This window comes from Castanea sativa, chromosome 8 (assembly GCF_040712315.1).
Source record: "Castanea sativa cultivar Marrone di Chiusa Pesio chromosome 8, ASM4071231v1".
Taxonomy (NCBI): Eukaryota; Viridiplantae; Streptophyta; class Magnoliopsida; order Fagales; family Fagaceae; genus Castanea; species Castanea sativa.
The window spans coordinates 46217012-46237226 of NC_134020.1; the positions used below are offsets into that span (position 1 = coordinate 46217012).

Here is a 20215-nt window from a genome sequence, read left to right on the forward strand (position 1 = left end):
GCTAATGAAAATGTTACACTTTCTATCCTTCAACATTAAAAAGATTTTTTTTTTTCATTCCTAAACTATAGAAAAAACATATGTTAGGGGTTGCAAAAGAATAATGTGACACTGAACCAACTCCTACTAAATCCAGCGGGTCCAAATCTGCAACAAGACAAATGAGGATCCAGCTGGTCTACATCTGCAACAAGACAAATGAGGGGGAACTAGCCTTCCCTACAACGAAATGTTCTCTTCACCGGTCTCAACTTTTAACAAAGGCACTTCTGTTTGTTTGGTAACAAGTTATTTAGTTATTTGCTGAAAACTATTTGCTAAAAGTGTGTTAAGATATACATATTCTTCAAAAAAGTGAGGTTTTAAAAAGCCGTATATAAAAGCTAAAAACTAAAAAACTGGCTTAGATGCCAATGCCAAACAGACACCTGCAGCCCATATGTCCTTGTTATCTGGGTAGTAGTACGGTGAACTCATGAATGGTGAGGGAAAGATCAAGAGTGTGGAGTGGAGAGAAATGAGGCAGGCAGACTAAGTTTGAATGATGCCATATAGGAAATGGGTCCAGGGCAGTAACCACTGAGCTTAGGGTGATTATGAGATACTAACACATCACTTCTAGGAAGCGAGAGTAGTCTAACACAACTAAGTTTTCTTGTTGGCTTGTAATAAGGAGACTAAATTTCAAAGACCAAATCTTGTTCAAATTACATTTTTTTTTCTTCATATAAACACCTCAGGATACAACAATGACCACAGACAGTAATGCAGACGTCAAAACTAGTGTCCCAATTATTGATGACAATTGACAAGGCCTACATTTTCCGGAAGTACACTAATTGCTGGCTGGCAAAAATTACAATTACTTATGAGGGCCATCAGTTTTCTCTACTTTTGATGTGAAAGTAACTGGTTGTGTTGGATGGTCCCTCACAATCAAGCTTAGTACTTCAGGCCTTGAATAGTGTCCAACCACATCAAAATCAAATTTTGCCCGCGCTATTTCTCCGAGATCTGCATCATTTTTTTTTTCATTATCAAAATTTAGAGCTTGAGTCTCAAACCAAAAGCACAACTGAATGTATAAACAAGCAATAAAACACCCACATCTGAACCATGTGATAGTTTCCTTTGGTTGCACCAGCTCATTTAAAGGAGCATAGCAGGTTGGACCGAGATTGCAAAAGTGTTTGCTTTTCATTCCTTAACATTATATTTCACCTTATATCATATTTCAACTTACAAACAGACTCTAATTTTTTAATACTACTTCACTTCTAATGTTTTATTAAAGAGTACTTCTTAAAATGGGAAAACAAACTAAGAAAAGTCTATGCACGCAAAAAAGAATCCAAGGGGCTCTACACAAATGGAGAATGGAATATTAAAAATATAGAAGATGAAGGAAGCAAAGTATAGCATGCATTCTAGATGATTTTTTTTTGGTCTCCTTTGGTTGCATCCCATAATTCAGTCTATATAACATCATTTTGATGGTTTCTTCATGATCCTTTCAGTTGAATACTTTTGATCAATGGGAAACTAAGGAGAGAGATTATCCAATGGTAATTTTATGGTTCAAAAAATATAGAGAATTTTATCTCAAGTTCTGATAAAATTATTCATCTATGTAGATTTTCATGAATAATGCTACAAAGGGAAACTACCAGAGTGAAAAGTTCAGGAAAGTACAGATAGTAGATAATAGTGACACACCTAGATCTGCTGAGATGAGTGCCTCCCCATCATAATTTGGTCCTGCCAGAACAGTCCCTGATGGTGATATAATGACACTACCTCCAGCACAGACAACAGAATCCGGTGTGAGGTCCTCTTCTGTGCCTGAAAATACATATTCTGGAGGGGGTGGGTAATCTTTCCTTCGACAGAATTGGTTGGCTGATAAAACAAAACATCCACCCTCAAGAGCAATGTGGGTCATTGATGCTTGCCATATTTCCCTGGAATCAGCCGTAGGTGCACAGTATATTTCAACCCCTAAACAAAAGTTGCATAAATTAAACCAAGATATCAAAAGATGATCCAAAATTAATCATCGTGCAACAAGAACACAACACTATAATTTCCACCAAGAAAATCACATAACATTTAGACATTACAGATTATCACATTTAGCATTTTCAACAAAAATTGATTCAGACGGCCTTCAACAAAGTAAATACAAGGAGTGGCAGCACATCATTTAACAGCATACATCTCATAATCAGCTGACAGAAGACAATGAAGTATTATTGTTTGACCATAAAAAAGTATGCGAAGATTGGAGAGAAGATATGAAAATCACAAATTGCTAAAAAACATGTCACAAGTACTTTCAGCATGAGCTCGGGCAACTGAGGTTGGTCTCTAAAGGTGAACAACCAAACCTTGTTGCCAATTTGAGCCCAGCACAGTCAGGCCCTCCCTATAATAATCAAATTTTTATTTGAAGGCTTGAATACCTAGGACCTAGTTAGGATCCAACACACAAACACAAAAACAGAAGAGAGAGAGAGAGAGAGAGATAAAGAAGGGGGGGGGGGGGGGGCTGTAAACACTATTCTTCATTAGACCACCAGGGTGGCCTACAACTTTTTTGAAATTCTTATGCTCCTGGCCTGATATCAATTTAGCTCTCCAACATTCAGTCATAGCAAAATACGTAAATAAATAATCAAAATATTATATTAGTTCCCAACTGATAGGAAGGTAAAGAAAGGGTTAAAAAGCAGCTTGAAAAAAATTGAGATAGTGTTCTTATTAATGTGACTTGCATTAAGAATAAAAAATTACTAACCTTTAGCATACATGGCAGTCCTTAGAAGAGGCATTCTGTTTTCCCAACAAATGGCAGCGCCTAATTTTCCAATTGGAGTTTCAAAGACTGGAATTGTCGATCCATCTCCAAATCCCCAGATGATACGCTCCAATGCTGTTGGCATAACTTTCCGATGCTTTCCCAGGTAACGACCTTGAGAATCAAAGAACAGAATAGTACAGTAGAGTGTATATCCATCTCTTTCAATCACACCCATTACCAAATATACCTTATACTTTCCAGCCATTGCTGCTAACCGGTCAACTTCAGGACCTACATTGTATCAAATAAATCAATGAAAACTAAACATACCTATTATTATATGGACTAATTAAAATCTAATTTAGGCCTCCAAATGGCATGACAAAGAAAGTATAGGTAATTTTTTGTTGTTGTTCTATGCTGCAACTTGATGTTTTTCATTTAAATCACTGAAAAGACCTGAATTCCAACTATCATGAGGTCAAAATGACTTGATCTTAAGTTGCCATACATAAACAAAAAGCTTCATAAAAAGGGATGAAAAATTCTACAGGCACACACCTGCACACATGCGCATGCATGCACACACTTTTCTATTACATTAATAAGGGAATGATTTTGCATTGCATAAAAATTTGTTGATGTAAGGTTCAGCCAGAAAGACAACCATTATAAAAAAAAAAGATAATGGAATTTGAGTATCCAAAAATGTTGAAATTTGGTTACATTATATCATAGGTAGGATTTCATTTCAATTATGATATAGTTATATAAACATATCCAGATATGCATCTTACCTAAACTACTTTGAATCCAACTGATTCAGAACTTGCATTCTTGATGCAATTACAGAAAAAAACCCAAAAGATCTAGTTTTTTTTATGATCTTTCACAAATTACTTGCAGATGGATCCTAGTTAGCTCAACTGGTAAAGTTTCTAGTCGTTCAATTAGAGATTTGGGGTTCAAACTCCGGATACACTTATAAAACCAACTGGTGTCTTAGCCTGATGATAAAAAGTAATCATCATAGAGCGGACCCCATAGGTTGAAAATCTATAGTATCTATCAAAGCAAAATAAAAAGATTACAACAAACTCAGTTTTACGAAAGATCTTTTTTGGGAAACATTGATCATAAGTCATAATTGGCATCAATCTATCAAAAAATACCACAATAACAATACAATGATACATGTCGTCGTCTAAGAGACTGAGTACTCACATCTCTTCACACCAAATACAAATGATAAATTCAAAGTTCCTTGAGAAAGAAAAGAATCCATTTAAATAGGTATAAACTTTCCATATTAGATTTTCTTACATTGGTAATTACACACACACCCGATGAGAACTAAAGTCACAACTTCATACTTCACCTTACTCTTATAGGTGAAGGAGACGCTATTTGAGTTAGAGCTCATTCGCACTTGTCATGTTAGATCTACCCAAGAAAGACATACAATCACAATTTCTCTTTGTTGCACCAAAGTACTCACCAATCATTATTCCAATGCTAAAATAGAGTAGGACTTCATAAGAATAAAAGAATAACTGAAGATGATATTCTTCACTCAACAAATTGTTGAATTAATTACAACCAATAGGTAAAAAGGAGTTATCTGATTATTTGAAGTCGTGCTTCCACAAGATCAATGATTCAATTACAATCCACACTGACATTCAACCAGATCAAGGTGGCCTAATAAATTTCGTCAAATCCAGGTTCTAACTCATAATCAATCCATCCAATCAGTGCAAATCAACCTGGACACGGAGTCTTACCAGGTACATCAATGGCTGAAGCATGGTACTTGCGGAACTCCTCTTTACCCTTTGCTGTTCGGTTCCCAATTGTAACGCCGAAATTTGAACCTCGTGGATAACCACCCACAAATGCTTCTGGAAACACAACCAGCTGGGCTCCATACCCACCAGCTTCAGCCAGCAACCTTTCAGCCTTATCTATAGATTCAATCAGAAAATTAAAGCCAGAACCACTAACAACATCCCATCTCAACCCCCCACCACACACAAACACACACACACACACACACACACACCAAAAAACAAGTACACAAAACCCCATGTGATTAATCCTTAAAACACAAAACCCCATCAAATTTTGAACGTAACACTTAACCCCCTTGATATTGTTTTATGTGTAAATTTAAACATCTGTCAAATAAACCCCGAGTTGCCAATTTGATGATACGTGTCCATATTTAGAATTGCATTTTCACATAAAACAATACCACATAAGGAAACAACTGGGTTTTGTGTATTTTTCCAAAAAATGAATTATGGCTCACATGGAACACACAGATTGATATTCTCTTCATTTCCCAGAGACCACAGTCACAAACTCACAATTGATGATGTTCTTAGAAATTAGAAACCCAACAGAGCCAACATAATTATTTCAGGTTAAAAGAGAAAAAAAAAACACACACACACACACGTCACACACACAGAGTAGAGTATTGAGTGAACAGTATCCAAGTAATTCAATTAACCAAAGGTGACAACAAGTGAAAAAAGAAGAGGGACCTAGAGTGGCAGGGGTGTCGTAGAAAACAGTTGAGGCCTGGACCACGGTGGCTCGGACCACCGTGGGTGCGGAAGAGTCGACACCCATGTCGACCTCCGCGAACACCGGTCCGTGAGCTGCGGGTATAAGCGCCATGTATTCTTTTCGTTGTCTACTTCGTCTGTCTGCTTGTCTCAAGAGTCCAAGAGTATCCGCTTGCTGCTGATTTCTGGTGATTTTTTTTGGTTCTTTCGTTTTTTCGATAATGGGATGAAAAAAATTCCCCACCTCTCACTCATTCTTGTCTTTCTTGCGAGAGACCATGAATCTAGTCACTTGGCCACGGCCAGCTCAGCATAATTGGGTACGGAAAAATCTCCCATGAGCATGAAACCTGCCTCTGAGAGGAGGACTCCACACATGTGGGACCTATATGCTTGTGAGAGTTCAGTGCATGAAATACTAGCTCAATTGAATGCATGTGACTAAAAGATTTATGTGGAATTTTTTTTATATAAATATTAATTAAATAAAATTATGTATTATTAATCAAATTGAGGTTAATTAAAAACTAAAATGTCAAAACTAGGTAATTTTATTAACCTTCTTAATAAAATGTCAAAACTAGTGTCCTAACATAATTATTATTATCTTACGATACACGATACATATTGCATTATGTGTAAAAGTTTTGTAACAGAAGGACGTATTAATAAGTGCTTATGAATTGTATGATACAGTGTGTGTATTGTATAAATAGTATCGTATTATAAAATCGTACATATCATACAATACATAGCCAAATGCTTTAAAATGAGTTTTTGTTGTTAAAATTTGTACTTTTATTTGAATTAAGAAGTTATTAGACTAGTTTTTATTTTTTAATACTAAATTATTAGGTTACTTAGTTTCACCTAATAAAATAACATATCCATAATATTGTTTTTCTCTTTCTTCTATAAAATTTGGACTACACACTAACACTTCATTTTTATACTTACAAATTTTCTTTTCTATACTATGAATAAGGTATTAATTGAAAATATAATTATTTTTGTCATTATTGTTACAAGTCTAAGAAACTAAAATGCCAAGAAGAAATATTTTAAAAAATTATTAAAATAAAACAACAAGTAGTAAATGTTGATGATTAATTTCAATGAATAAATAAGATTGCAAAATGATGAACTTAGATAGCATTGATTTAAATAGATTTGATTATATAATATGATGAAAAGATATTATTATATTGAGATATTTGAAATGTATTATCACTTTTTAATTTAATCAATTTGAATGTGTATGTTATAAACACATGCTAGTTTGATTTATTTAGCCAACTTGTTAAATATTACTATTACATAAGTCATAAATAAATTACTCATTAGTTGAATGCATTCAAAATTCATAATGAATATACCTTTTATATAGGTATATTTATAAATTTTATTAAGTGTTTGTGTGTTTACAATACATAATATAGAAAAAATTCATGTTTTGAGAACTGTGTCCCAATTATTGATAACAAAGCCAACATTTTGTGGAAGTGTAATAATTGATGGCTGGCAAAAATTACAATTACTTATGAGGGCCATCATTTTTCTCTGATGTTGATGTGAAAGTAACTGGCCGTGTTGGATGGTCCCTCACAATCAAGCTTAGTACTTCAGGCCTTGAATAATGTCCAACCACATCAAAACCAAATTTTTCCCGCGCTATTTCTCCAAGATCTGCATCATATATATATGTAATCAAAATTTAGAGCTCGAGTATCAAATCAAAGCACAATATATATTTTTAGCATGCATTCTAGATGAATTTTTTTTGGGTCTCCTTTGGTTGCATCCCATCATTCAGTCTGTATAGCATCATTTTAGATGGTTTCTTTATGTCCCATTCAGTTGAATACTTTTGATCAATTGGAAACTAAGGAGAGAGAGAGATTATCCAATGGTAATTTTATGGTTAAAAGAATATAGAGAATTTTATATCGAGTGCTAATAAAATTATTCATCTATGTAGATTTTTCTTGAATAATGCTACAAAGAGAATCTACCAGAGTGAAAAGTTGAGGAAAATACAGATAGTACTAGTAGATAATAGTGGCATACCTAGATCTGCTGAGATGAGTGCCTCCCCATCATAATTTGGTCCTGCCAGAACAGTCCCTGATGGTGATATAATGACACTACCTCCAGCACAGACAACAGAATCTGGTGTGAGGTCCTTTTCTGTGCCTGAAAATACATATTCTGGAGGGGGTGGATAATCTTTCCTTTGACAGAATTGGTTGGCTGATAAAACAAAACATCCACCCTCAAGAGCAATGTGGGTCATTGATGCTTGCCATATTTTCGTGGGATCAGCTGTAGGTGCACAATATATTTCAACCCCTAAGCAAAAAATAGTTGCACAAATTAAACCAAGATATCAAAAGATAATCTAAAATTAATCATCCTGCAACAAGAACACAAAGCTATAATTTCCACCAAGCAAATCATATAATTACACATATCTGTTCTAGCCAATATTTGGGTGTTTTGGTTTGAGCTACCAATATAAAACTACAACTACTCCAAAGTGGAAGGGCCACTATAGAAGCTAGAAGTAGCTTATAGTAAAGTAATCGGTCTAACCAAAGCGTCACAACAATAGAAAATTCCCCTTATGAATGGAATCTTAAGTAGGGGGCTTAGCCAGCCCGCCTACCAATCAAAGAGGCTGAGACATTTAGACATTATAGATTATCACATTTAGCATTTTCAACAAAAATGGATTCAGATGGCCTTCAACAAAGCAAATACAAGGAGCGGCAGCACATCATTTAACAACATACATCTCATAATCAGCTGATAGAAGACAATGAAGTATTATTGTTTGACTGTAGAAACGTATGCCAAGATGGGAGAGAAGATATGAATATTACAAATTGCTAAAAAAAAACGTGTCACAAGTACTTCCAGCAAGAGCCTGGGTAATTAAGGTTGGTCTCTAAAGGTTTTCAACCAAACCTTGCTGCCAATTTGAGCCCAGTACAGTCAGGCCCTCCCTATAATAATCAAATTTTCATTATTTGAAGGCTTGAATACCTAGGACTAAGTTAGGATCCAACACAAAAACGAGAGAGAGAGAGAGAGAGAGAGAGAGAGAGAGAGAGAAGGGGGGGGGGGGGGGGGGATGTTGTAAACACTATTCTTCATTGGACCACTAGGGTACCTACAACTTTCTTGAAATTCTTATGCTCCGGGCCTGATACCAATTTAGCTCTCCGACATTCAGTCATAGCAAAATACATAAATAAATAATCAAAATATTATATTAGTTCCCAACTGATAAGAAGGTAAAGAAAGGGTTAAAAAGCAGCTTGAAATTGAGATAGTGTTCTCATTAATGTGAGTTGCATTAAGCATCAAAGATTACTAACCTTTAGCATACATGGCAGTCCTTAGAAGAGGCATTCTGTTTTCCCAACAAATGACAGCACCTAATTTTCCAATTGGAGTTTCAAAGACTGGAGTTGTTGATCCATCTCCAAATCCCCAGATACTACGCTCCATTGCTGTTGGCACAAGCTTCCGATGCTTTCCCAGGTAACGACCTTGAGAATCAAAGAACAGAACAGTACAGTAGAGTGTATATCCATCTCTCTCTATCACACCCATTACCAAATATATCTTATACTTTCCAGCCATTGCTGCTAACCGGTCAACTTCAGGACCTACATTGCATCAAATAAATCAATGAAAACTAAACATACCTACTATTATATGGACTCGTTAAAATCTAATTTAGGCCTCCAAATGGCATGACAAAGAAAGTATAGGTAATTTTTTTTTTGTTGTTATATGCTGCAACTTGATGTGTTTCATTTAAATCACTCAAAAGACCTGAGTTCCAACTATCATGAGGTCAAAATGACTAGATCTTAAGTTGCCATACATCAACAAAAAGCTTCATAAAAAGGGATGAAAAATTCTACAGGCACACATCTGCACACATGCACGCACACACATATCTATCACATTAATATGGGAATGATTTTGCATTGCATAAAAATTTGTTGATGTAAGGTCCAGCAAGAAAGAAAACCACAAAAAACAGACTTTGATCTCCTAGTTGAAAAGACAATGGGATTTAAGTATCCAAAAATGTTGAAATTTGGTTACATTATATCATAGATAGGATTTCATTTCAATTATTTGATATAGTTATATAAACATATCCAGATATGCATCTTACCTAAACTATTTTGAATCCAACCGGTTCAGAACTTGCATTCTTGATGCAATTACAGGAAAAAATGCAAAATATATAGTTTGTTTTATGACCTCACAAATTACTTGCAGGTGAATTTCAGTTAGCTTAACTGGTAAATTTTATAGTTGTTGAAACTTTCCATATTAGATTTTCTTATATTGGTAATTATACACACACCTAATGAGTTCTGAACTCATAACTTTATACTTCACCTTACTCTTATAAGTGAAGGAGACGCTATTTGTGTTAGAGCTCATTTGCACTTGTCATGTTAGATCTACCCAAGAAAGACATATAGTCACAATTTCTTATTGTAGCACCAAAGTACTCACCAATCATTAGTCCAATGCTAAACCAGAATAAGACTTCATAGGAATAAAATAATAACAGAAGATGATATTCTTCACTTCAACAAATTGTAGTATTAATTAAAACCAATAGTTGATAAGAAGTTATCTGATTATCTGAAGTCATGCTTCCACAAGATCAATTGCAATCCACACTGAAATCTAACCAGATCAAGGTGGCCTAATAAATATCGTCAAGTCCAGGTTCTAACTCATAATCAATCCATCCAATCAGTGCAAATCAACCTGGACACAGAGTCTTACCAGGTACATCAATGGCTGAAGCATGATACTTGCGGAAATCCTCTTTGCCCTTAGCAGTTCGGCTCGCCATTGTAACCCCGAAATTTGTACCTCGTGGATAACCACCCACAAATGCTTCTGGAAACACAACAAGCTGGGCTCCATACCCGGCAGCTTCAGCCAGCAACCTTTCAGCCTTATCTATACATTCAATCAGAGAATTAAAACCAGAACTACTAACAACATCCCATCTCAACCCCCACCACCGCCACACACACCAAAAAAATAAGTACACAGAACCCCATGTGATTAATCCGTACCCCTAAAATTTTGAATGTAACACTTGACCCCCTTTATATTGTTTTATGCGTAAATTTAAACATCTGTCAAATAAACCCCGAGTTACCAATTTGATGATACGTGTCCATATTTAGAATTGCATTTTTACATAAAACAATACCACATGAGGAAACAACTGTGTTTTGTGAATATTCCCAAAAAGGGAATTCTGGGTCACATGGAACACATAGAACTTCTCTTATTCGTACATGCCATAATAATAAGTTATTAAATAAATTAAAAGAAATCACCCTCCACTTCATTGCTGAGAATATATATACAAAAATAGAAAGAAACTAAATAATTGAAAATTATATTCATCAATTTCGTTCGACTTCCACAGTTACAAACTCACAATCGATGACTTTCTTAGAAAGTAGAAAGTGGAAACCCAACAGAGCCAACAGAATTATATCAGGTTAAAGAAAAAAAAAAAAAACACCACAGTAACATTAAGTGAACAATATCCAAGTAAGTCAATTAACCAGACTACCAAAGTTGACAAGAAGTGAGTAAAGAAGAGGGACCTAGTGTGGCAGGGGTGTCGTAGAAAACAGTTGAGGCCTGGACCACGGTGGCTCGGACCACCGTGGGTGTGAATGAGTCGGCACCCATGTCGACCTCTGCTATCACCGGTCCATGTGCTGCCGGTACAAGCTCCATGTCCTGTTTGAGACTTAGTGCCGTGCTAATTTCTCAAATTTTTTTGAAGAATGAGTTTGGCAATGTTTGAACATCAACAGGGGCGGCTTGCGAACTATTTATATTTTTTCTCTTGAAAAAATCAAACGTTGATATTGTCTCATAATCTACAAATACAAATAAAATAAATGTACATTATTCTACGTTAAATAGTTCTATTGTGTCATGAATTTGTCTAAAAAAAAGGGTAGGTATGTCTCTGGCCTCAAGAGTCAAGAGTCAAAAGAGTACCTACTTGCTGCTGATTTCGTATCTCTTTTTTGAACTTAGCAGTTTGGAAACTTGGTTTTTTAATAGAGTTCTGTATTTTCAGTTCTCTGTTGTTCCTGGCAGCACAAAATTGTTTCTTGGGTCATGCATGACTCATCAGATGGACAAACTCTAATTCTTATTTCTTAACTAATCCACCAAATCTGCAATTTCTTCACTCTAAATATTCGTTTTAGTCTTACTTGGGAGGATGGCTGTGAGAAATTTATAAATTAGCAAATAAAACCTCCTTCTTAAATCTTAATTTACGTTCACGTTAGTATCAAAAGATAAAGACAACACTCTAAGTCTAAAGACAAGCATTGCTTATTCTATTGTGTCCAGTAAGATAAAAATTAGAGTTGCACTCTTTTTTATGGAACCTAATCACCTACACTATTTATTTATTTTTAACTATTCTAATAATCCACCTAACTTACAATCACCTTAATAAAAAAAAAGAAAAAAAGATTGTCATCATGAATGGAAACCTTTTTATTATCATGGATGGACACTCTTTTATCATCAAGAACAGGCGTTATAAATTAAAACTTTCTAAAAAAAACCTTAAATATTTGTTTTAATCAAAATTGTCACCTCATGTTATGATAAAATTTTAAATGAGCACATCTACCACACTCTTAAAGTTAAAAGTTAAAACTAAATTTACGTTCACCAAGGTATTATCCATGGTCAAACTAATTTCCTTTGTGTACACTTCATGTCATGAGCCGCAGCCCATGACTGAAAGAAAAACACAAAATTAAGAAAATAAGTGAATAAAAAACAAAACTAAGAAGAAAAGCATTTGTTATTCAAATTGTATTTCTCACTGATTTTATATCTAAAAATTCGAATTTTTTTTTTTTGGTCTTGTTGATGTTTGTTGGCTAAAACATTTATATATTATAATATATATTTGCCTTATTTTATAGGATTTTTCTCAAATCTTCTTCACTTGAATTTTTTGGATTCTTAGCCCTTAAAGTTTGTGGTTATTTTCATTTTAATCTTTTATATATTAAAAGTTTCATTTTGACTATTCATTTTTTATTTAGTTTTATGTTTAGTCCATGAATATGAATATTTTGAAGTGTAAAGGGCCAAACAGAAAATTGAATCAACTATAAAAGGCTTTCTTTCTCCAAAAAAAAAAAAAAAAACTAAGAGGAAAAGCATTTGTTATTCAAAATGTATTTCTCACTGATTTTATATCTAAGTGAATAAAAAAAAACTAAGAAGAAAAGAATTTGTTATTCAAATTGTATTTCTCACTGATTTTATATCTAAAAATTCGATTTTTTCTTTTGGTCTTGTTGATGCTTGTTGGCTAAAAAATTTGTATATTATAATATATATTTGCCTTATTTTATAGGATTTTTCTCAAATCTTCTTCACTTGAATTTTTTGGATTCTTAACCCTTAAAGTTTGTGGTTATTTTCATTTCAGTCTTTTATATATTAAAATTTTCATTTTGACTATTCATTTTTTATTTAGTTTTATGTTTAGTCCTTCATGAATATGAATATTTTGAAATGTAAAGAGCCAAATAGAAAATTGAATCAACTATAAAAGGCTTCTTTCTCAAAAAAAAAAAAAAAAAAACTATAAAAGGCTAAAATAAAAATATTAGAACATAAATGGCCATTATGAAAACAATCTCAAACTTTAAAGACTAAAAGTCTAATCAATTTCTTATATTCGAATATGATCAAGACTTCCCAATTTTTCCTAACTCCAAGTTTTGGCCAAAAATAAATTCCCACTTGTCACTCATTCTTGTCTTTCTTGCAGGAGCCCCTAAATCTAGAGCCATTTGGCGACGGTCAGCTCAACATAATTTGGGGGCATATGGTGAAAGATTTATGTGTAGCCTTTTATGTATAAATATTAATTAAATACAGTATTTAATATTAATTAAATTGAGGTTAATTTTATGCATTAAATACATAATTTAATGAATATATAATTCTAATTAAAACTAAGGTTAATTTCATAAGGAGAATTGAATATCATAATTCAAGCATAAATTTTAACAAAAAGAAAAAAAATACATATTATTTTTTTAAAATAAAATAATCTTATCTTAGATATATGACCATACATAGTTAAGTAAATTTGTAATCTAATTTTTGAGAGAATGACATATATTATTTTGTGTATGACTTTGTAGGAAATTAGTTTACAAAAATTAAAATCTCAAACTATTAAGGGAGATTAATCATCATTGAAGATCTAACATATTTGCAACTTTTTTTTTGGAAGCATTTTAGGGTTTTAATTGGATTTGGTTTCTAATAGCCTCATATTTTGAAGGCCTTATTAAAAAATTTCATAAAATAATGCTAAAGGTACTACAAAACGTTCACATATAATATGACAATCACTATGATTGATGAATGTTAGGGTACATTTTTTTTTCAACTAATTTTATTTAAGTACCACCTATTTATTTTCAAACACCACTAATAAGTTATTGGGCTTTCACAAATATTTTTTTGCCCTATTATTATGTTAACCACAAATATTTTATATCTATTATCTAAATTGGACCATGATATAAACTATCACAAAAAAACCCAAAAAACTCATATTTTATCCAATTTTATTATCATTATGTAGCTAAGCGCAAAACCGGCCCTACGAGCCCAATGCACATATCCAATTCTTTTTAAAGTCCAAGAATACTTATACTTGACAATATTTCAAAAGCCCAATTTTCATTGGCAATATCAAAAGCCTAATTTACGTTGGCATTATTAAAAGCCCAAGCTAGTAAAAAGTCCAAAATTATCAATACTTGGCAAAATACTATATCATAAGTATTTCACTTAAATTCCAACGATTAGCAATATTTTAAGTTCTTAAACCTATTACTATAATACTAAAAGCCTATGAAATCTATCTTATAAAACCCATGGTAACCGTTTATATTACGTGACACTATTCATTTTTCCAAAACCCATAGCAAACATATATCAAGCCCTTGGAGAATTATGAATTTGTGTTACTAATATAAAAACCCGTAGAAAGTTATGATTTATTTTAAACCCATAATATTTATTTATTTCTTACCATATTATAACCCATGGTAACTATTTATGTTACGTAACACTATTCATTTTTCCAAAATCCATGACAAACATATATCAAGCCCATGGAGAATTATGAATTTTTGTTACTAATATAAAAACCCATGGAAAGTTATGATTATCTTAAACCCATGACATTTGTTTATTTATACCATATTACAAACCCATGGAATATATATAAGAACCCATAGTCACTATTTATCTTATACATTCTTAATATCTACTTTCGAAACTCATGACAATTATTCACCTTATAAGCATATTATGATTATCTATAGAAAAACCCATGAGAATATCACATTATTCCACTATAGTGGTTGTTACCATATTTTATTTGAAACCCATGAATATTGCCTTTATTTAAAACCCATGGTAAATATTATTCTCAAGAAAATATTGAAGGTCATTATTTAAAAGCCCCAAAGAAAATATCATTTACAAAATAATCCATAGCAAAAAATTATGAGAAACTATATAAGTTGTTATTTAAAACCCATGGAAATTAATATCCAAAAACTATCATAAATATTTATTAAAGCTCATGGATTCATTTTATTTCTACTAACAACTAAAGCCCATGTGGAATAAAAATTCATGACAATATATGGTAGCTTTGTCCGTTTTGCAGGGATGAGAAAGCAAAAGGATAGGCCTAAGTGGAGAGAACCACCAAGTCAGAGGCCCAACAAAATACTCAGTAGTCACTCCTCATGGCCAAGCCCAACATAAAATCTCAGCCAAAATAGCCCATGTGTGCAAACTGACCCCGCTGGAGAAATTCATTCAGTTCTGCCTTCCATTGGAGGTCACCTCAAGAAGCAACCAAGCTCCCAAACCAAATTAGGAGCTGACCACCTGTCCCATTGCCAACTTTAACGTGAACAGTACTAAACGCTGAAACCAAAGGTTAATGGGCAATAAATACCCTTCTTCCCCAAGTTTTGGTCACAACTCAAGAAAGCCACAACCAAGATCTCTAAGCTCATGAAATCCTCAACCAAATAGTTTATTTTATTACTAAAAATGTATGTAATTGGTTCATGAACCAAGCCCATGAATCCTAAAGGGGAAAATTTGGGAACATGTTGTTTGGAGGGCATAAAGGGATTTCTAGCGGAATCCTCAAAAATAGACTTAAACTTTGACACTTAGCTTGGGGTGTTGAATCCTACTTCCTAGGGTCCAAATCTCAATTGCAACACTAGGATTCCTCCTTAATACCTGCCTTAATCCCATTGGCTAAACACAATCTCAGAATTCTTCGTATTTAATGCAAGGTTATGCTGATTTTTACCCATGTGTGACATTGCCCAAAGAAGCAAAATAACCCCAAAAGCAAATCTCCCATTTTAGGATAAATCCTAGGATAATTAAGTTTGTTGTCCTACCCCTGATCAGTCCTACTTTTTTGGACTTTTGCTAATCAATCCCTTAAGCTTCACTATAAAAGGGAACTACCATCAACTTATGGAGGACAACAAATCTTATCATAAAATTCCTCACTCATCATGCTATTTTTAGCCTATAAGTCAATCCCTTAGTTCAAAAACTAGTTTTTAGTCCATAAATGCTCATATACACTTATCCATAAACATCACATTCTATCTTTTCAGAAAATTCCAGCACCTTAAAATAGACACACCAAACTCCCTCTAAAATTTCTGATTTTCTTGTCACTTTGCTTGTGGTTTAACTCTTCCCAAGCTCATAAATTATTACCCTTAGCCCACACTCACTTAGCCTCAAACATTCCCTTTCTTTTTCTGCATATTCACAACCCATAAATGCTTTCCAATTAGTCATAAACAACCCTTCATGCCCCACATATATTATTCCCCAACAATCTTAGTTCAATATTTGTTGTGCTGAGCTGGAATCTCTCTCTCCCTTCATTCAATCCTATTTTTTCCTCTTTTACTTGTAATTATGAAGTCTTTAATCCTTGTTTATTGTTATTATGATGAAAGCCATAATTTTTTGGATACTATGGAAGTTTTCCCTTAGTTGACTTAATAATAATGAAGAAACTATATGATTTTTTTCATATGAACACATTTATTGACTAATTAGATGTTACTGCTGGAGGTCTGTCATATTCTTTGCTGGACTGTTTTAATTCATCTTGTGTACTTGTCATAATGGGCCCAATTTTATACTAAACAAACTATGGAAGAAATGCATAATTTTTACTATGCAAATACATTTATTAATTTTCCAAACATCTACCATTGGATGTTTCTCTTGCTCACTGCTAGACTATTATTTAACCACTTACCATGGTGGGCCATCCTTTGTGCTAGCTTATCTTTGCAGGAGGTATTTTTGGGGCCTTATTATAATCTTTGTTGTATGCAACCAAGACCTTGAGCAAAATGGGTCTTTCACACTTCGCCGATAGCCTTTGGGCCATGTTCCAAGCCTAAAGTTGAGTCTCGATCTTGACCCCCCTAACATCATGTGGGCGACGAAAAGAAATGCCCCCAATAATGAACTTCAATAACGTAATTAATGAATGTTTAAATTACTTTTTAATGATTGGTAATGTAAGTGTACAATTGCACCTGGACCCAAAAAACGCACGTGGGCTCAGGCCCAATGAGCCTTAAACAATTAAATTTGTAGAGTGTGGGTTCGCAATCTAGTTTAGTGGTACTCGAAGCTTGATGAACAGGCTTGAAGGTTACAGTGTTTGCAAACAATAGACAAACAGGGCAAAATGAACCTCCTCGGACGTAAGCCGAGAACAACTTATATATTATTTCTCTTTCTTCTTTCAAAGGTTACAATCTTTAATATTTTTCTCCTCTCTTTTCTTTACTCTCTTCCCTCCTTAAATACTTCTTCTTCTTCCCTCTTTATCCACGTGTAACGCAAATCACCCTATTAGACACCTGTCCCCTCCACCACCCTCTGGAAGTCTTTAAATGATAGCAAGAAGGCTAACTTCTACTATTCAAAGGTCATTCCCCCATTAATGCGGCCAAGGAGGTAGGTGCAGGGTCTTTAATGTGGAGGTAGCATCCTTTTTCTAAGATATTTCTCTCACACCGTTGCGTCCGGAGGGTGTTTAGATCCCCCTCTTAACCAACGGTTTTTCCAGAACTCTGCCTTGATCTTTTTGGCGAATCCCAGGGTCATGGTGGGTTTGTCCTCGAAGCTATTCGTCCTCGGACGAATCCTCGGACTCTCGACTCATGGGCCGACCCACAGTTCTAGGGGACTTTAATCTAAAACAAACTAGCGCCCATCAACAAAGCCCAATGCCCAAATACTTACTTAGGTCCTTTTAGTCCTCACAGGTAACATATTAGTTTGTAAGACTATATTAAATTTGTGGTATTCCTAGGATTACTTATAAAAAAATTGCATGACAATTTGAAATTATTCATTTTTTATATATATAATTTTGGGTCTTTTACACTTGGCGTTCCCACCTAGTTTCAACAATACACTAGAAAAAGTAGGAAGTGCTAGTTGAGCAACAAGACTCTTCACTCATTTTTGTCTTTATAAATCCCTTTCTCGTGTGCGTCTAGTGCATCATGCAATTACAGTAAAAATGTATGAAGTTAAGAGGTTAAATAAAAATTTTGATTCAAGTGTCGAGATTAAAGTACTTTTTAACTTTCTATCTAAGCTATTAAAAATACAATTGCATTGTATCTCAATCCCTTTCTCCTCTACTAAGTGAGTTAATGAGTGCAAAATACTAGGAATCTAATATTAATGAACTATAAAATTAAAAAAAATCATATATACTCAATAAAAATCACCACACAACAAAAAACACCACTTGTTTTATCTTATTAAAAATTAGAAAAAAATTATCATAAGTAGTATTAAATTTAGGTAAGAATTTTAATATGTGACTAATTACGTTTACTTTAAAAAAATAATTTGACTAATTATTTATATTTTAATGATAAAAATTGTGTTTAATTTTAAATGTATCTATATGTATGCATTAGTGCATGTGTTAAATGATTTTTAAAAAAATAATTAGACTAGTTATTTATATTTTTATAATAAAAATTGTGTGTTTTTTTTTTAAATGCATCTATGCATTTGCATGAGTTAAATGCTAGTTTGAATAATTTTAGAAACGTTTTGGTAGTACTTGAAATTAGCTCAAATCTTAAGTGCAATATTTTTATTTTGTTAATTGCTAGAATGCTAATTTTGTTGCTCATAGCTTGGCCAATAGGCCTATTTGTTGGTTTGTTTGTGGGTAGCTGATCCTGTTTTGAAATTATCCCTTTTTAAAGTATGGTATTATTTTATTAAGTACAAATCCTCTTTCAAGCCGTTAATTTTCAAAAAGTTGAAAAATAAAATGTAACATTGGATGGGTTTGGATTGCGCGTCTGCATTTAAAAATGCCCGTCTGCGTTTTTTGTGTGAGTCTCGTGCACTGTTTACGAGACCTGCAAGTACATATTCAACAAATTTTACTTACTGAGTCTCATGGTACTATTCACACATTTAAAAATTATTTTATTATAGTGTTTTCAGTTTTCAGCAATAAACAGTATCCAAACAGACCCATAGTTGTTCAAATTACATTTTTTTCATACTAACTTCTTAGGATACAATAATGACCACAAAAAGTAATAAGACGTCAAAACTAGTGTCCCAACACAGTTGTCAGTGCCCTATTGTGTGTAAATTTTCTTATCGTAAGGGTGTATCGTAAGTACTCATAAATTATACGTATAGTATGTATATCGTATGAATCGTATTGTAAGGTTGTATCGTAAGTGCTCATGAATCGTACAATACAGTGTGTATATCGTATGAATCATATTATATCATAAAATTGTACGTATTGTATGAATAGGTTTTTTTTTTTGGTTAAAATTTGTACTTTTATTTGAATTATGAAGTTATTTGACTAGTTTTTAGCACAAAATTATTAGGTTACATAATTTAGCCTAATAAAATAGCATGCCCATGGATGTATTTTTTTTTCTCTTTCTTCTACAAAATTTGGACTACACACTTACAAAATTTCTTTTCTATACTATGAATAGGGTATTAATTGACAATATAATTATTTTTTATTTTTGTCATTATATTGTTATAAGTCTAAGAAACTAGAACGCCAAAAAGAAAATTTTCTAAAAAAATCATTAAAATAAAAGAGCAAGTAGTAAATGTTGATGATTAATTTCAATGAAAAAATAAGTTTGCAGAATGATGAACATGATGATAGCATTGACTTAGATGGATTTGATTAGGTAATATGATGAATATGATAAAAAGAAATTATAATTTTGGGCTATTTGTAATGTATTATCACTTTTAAGTTTAATCAATTTAAATGTGTTTGTTATAAACACATGCTAGTTAGATTTATTTAGTCAGTTTGTTAAATATATATTGTTACATAAGTGATAATTAAATTAGTCATTAGTTGAATATATTCAAAAGTTATAATGAATATATCCTTATTATATGTATATCTATAATTTTAATATAAATTTTATTAATTGTTTGCGTATCCTACAATATAACAATACAATACAACAAAAAATACAAAAAATTAAAAATTAAAAATCAATTCACGATATGATTTACGTTTTTCCAGTCCCAGTTATTGATAACAAAGCCTACATTTTGTGGAAGTGTAATAATTGCTGGTTGGCAAAAGTTACAG

The 20215-nt window shown here is 33.0% G+C and overlaps 2 protein-coding genes across 2 annotated transcripts; both read right to left on the minus strand.

The window, feature by feature from the left end:
• Positions 1-650: 650 nt before the first annotated feature.
• On the minus strand, positions 651-5632 carry LOC142607518 (bifunctional nitrilase/nitrile hydratase NIT4B). Its single transcript, XM_075779055.1, has 5 exons — positions 5350-5632; positions 4585-4764; positions 2798-3091; positions 1717-1998; positions 651-1014 (listed from the first exon to the last, which is right to left on the minus strand). The coding sequence occupies exons 1-5, from the start codon at positions 5483-5485 to the stop codon at positions 863-865; spliced, it is 1044 nt and encodes a 347-aa protein (XP_075635170.1). The 5' UTR covers positions 5486-5632; the 3' UTR covers positions 651-862.
• A 1101-nt stretch (positions 5633-6733) lies between these two features.
• LOC142605727 (bifunctional nitrilase/nitrile hydratase NIT4B-like) lies at positions 6734-11219 on the minus strand. The gene is made up of 5 exons (XM_075777171.1): positions 11043-11219; positions 10198-10377; positions 8754-9047; positions 7441-7722; positions 6734-7059 (listed from the first exon to the last, which is right to left on the minus strand). The coding sequence occupies exons 1-5, from the start codon at positions 11176-11178 to the stop codon at positions 6908-6910; spliced, it is 1044 nt and encodes a 347-aa protein (XP_075633286.1). The 5' UTR covers positions 11179-11219; the 3' UTR covers positions 6734-6907.
• Positions 11220-20215: the final 8996 nt, after the last annotated feature.

What these genes read in the sequence shown, in the direction of transcription:
- LOC142607518 (XM_075779055.1), bottom strand. Translation starts at nt 5,485, where the DNA reads ATGGCGCTTATACCCGCAGCTCACGGACCGGTGTTCGCGGAGGTCGAC. An exon ending in TTCAGCCATTGATGTACCTG is followed by an intron (nt 3,092 to 4,584) that starts GTAAGACTCCGT and finishes GATACAATGTAG; the next exon opens with GTCCTGAAGTTGACCGGTTA. An exon ending in ACTCATCTCAGCAGATCTAG is followed by an intron (nt 1,015 to 1,716) that starts GTGTGTCACTAT and finishes AAAATGATGCAG; the next exon opens with ATCTCGGAGAAATAGCGCGG.
- LOC142605727 (XM_075777171.1), bottom strand. Translation starts at nt 11,178, where the DNA reads ATGGAGCTTGTACCGGCAGCACATGGACCGGTGATAGCAGAGGTCGAC. An exon ending in GACTGCCATGTATGCTAAAG is followed by an intron (nt 7,723 to 8,753) that starts GTTAGTAATCTT and finishes TTTTTTGCTTAG; the next exon opens with GGGTTGAAATATATTGTGCA. An exon ending in ACTCATCTCAGCAGATCTAG is followed by an intron (nt 7,060 to 7,440) that starts GTATGCCACTAT and finishes TATATGATGCAG; the next exon opens with ATCTTGGAGAAATAGCGCGG.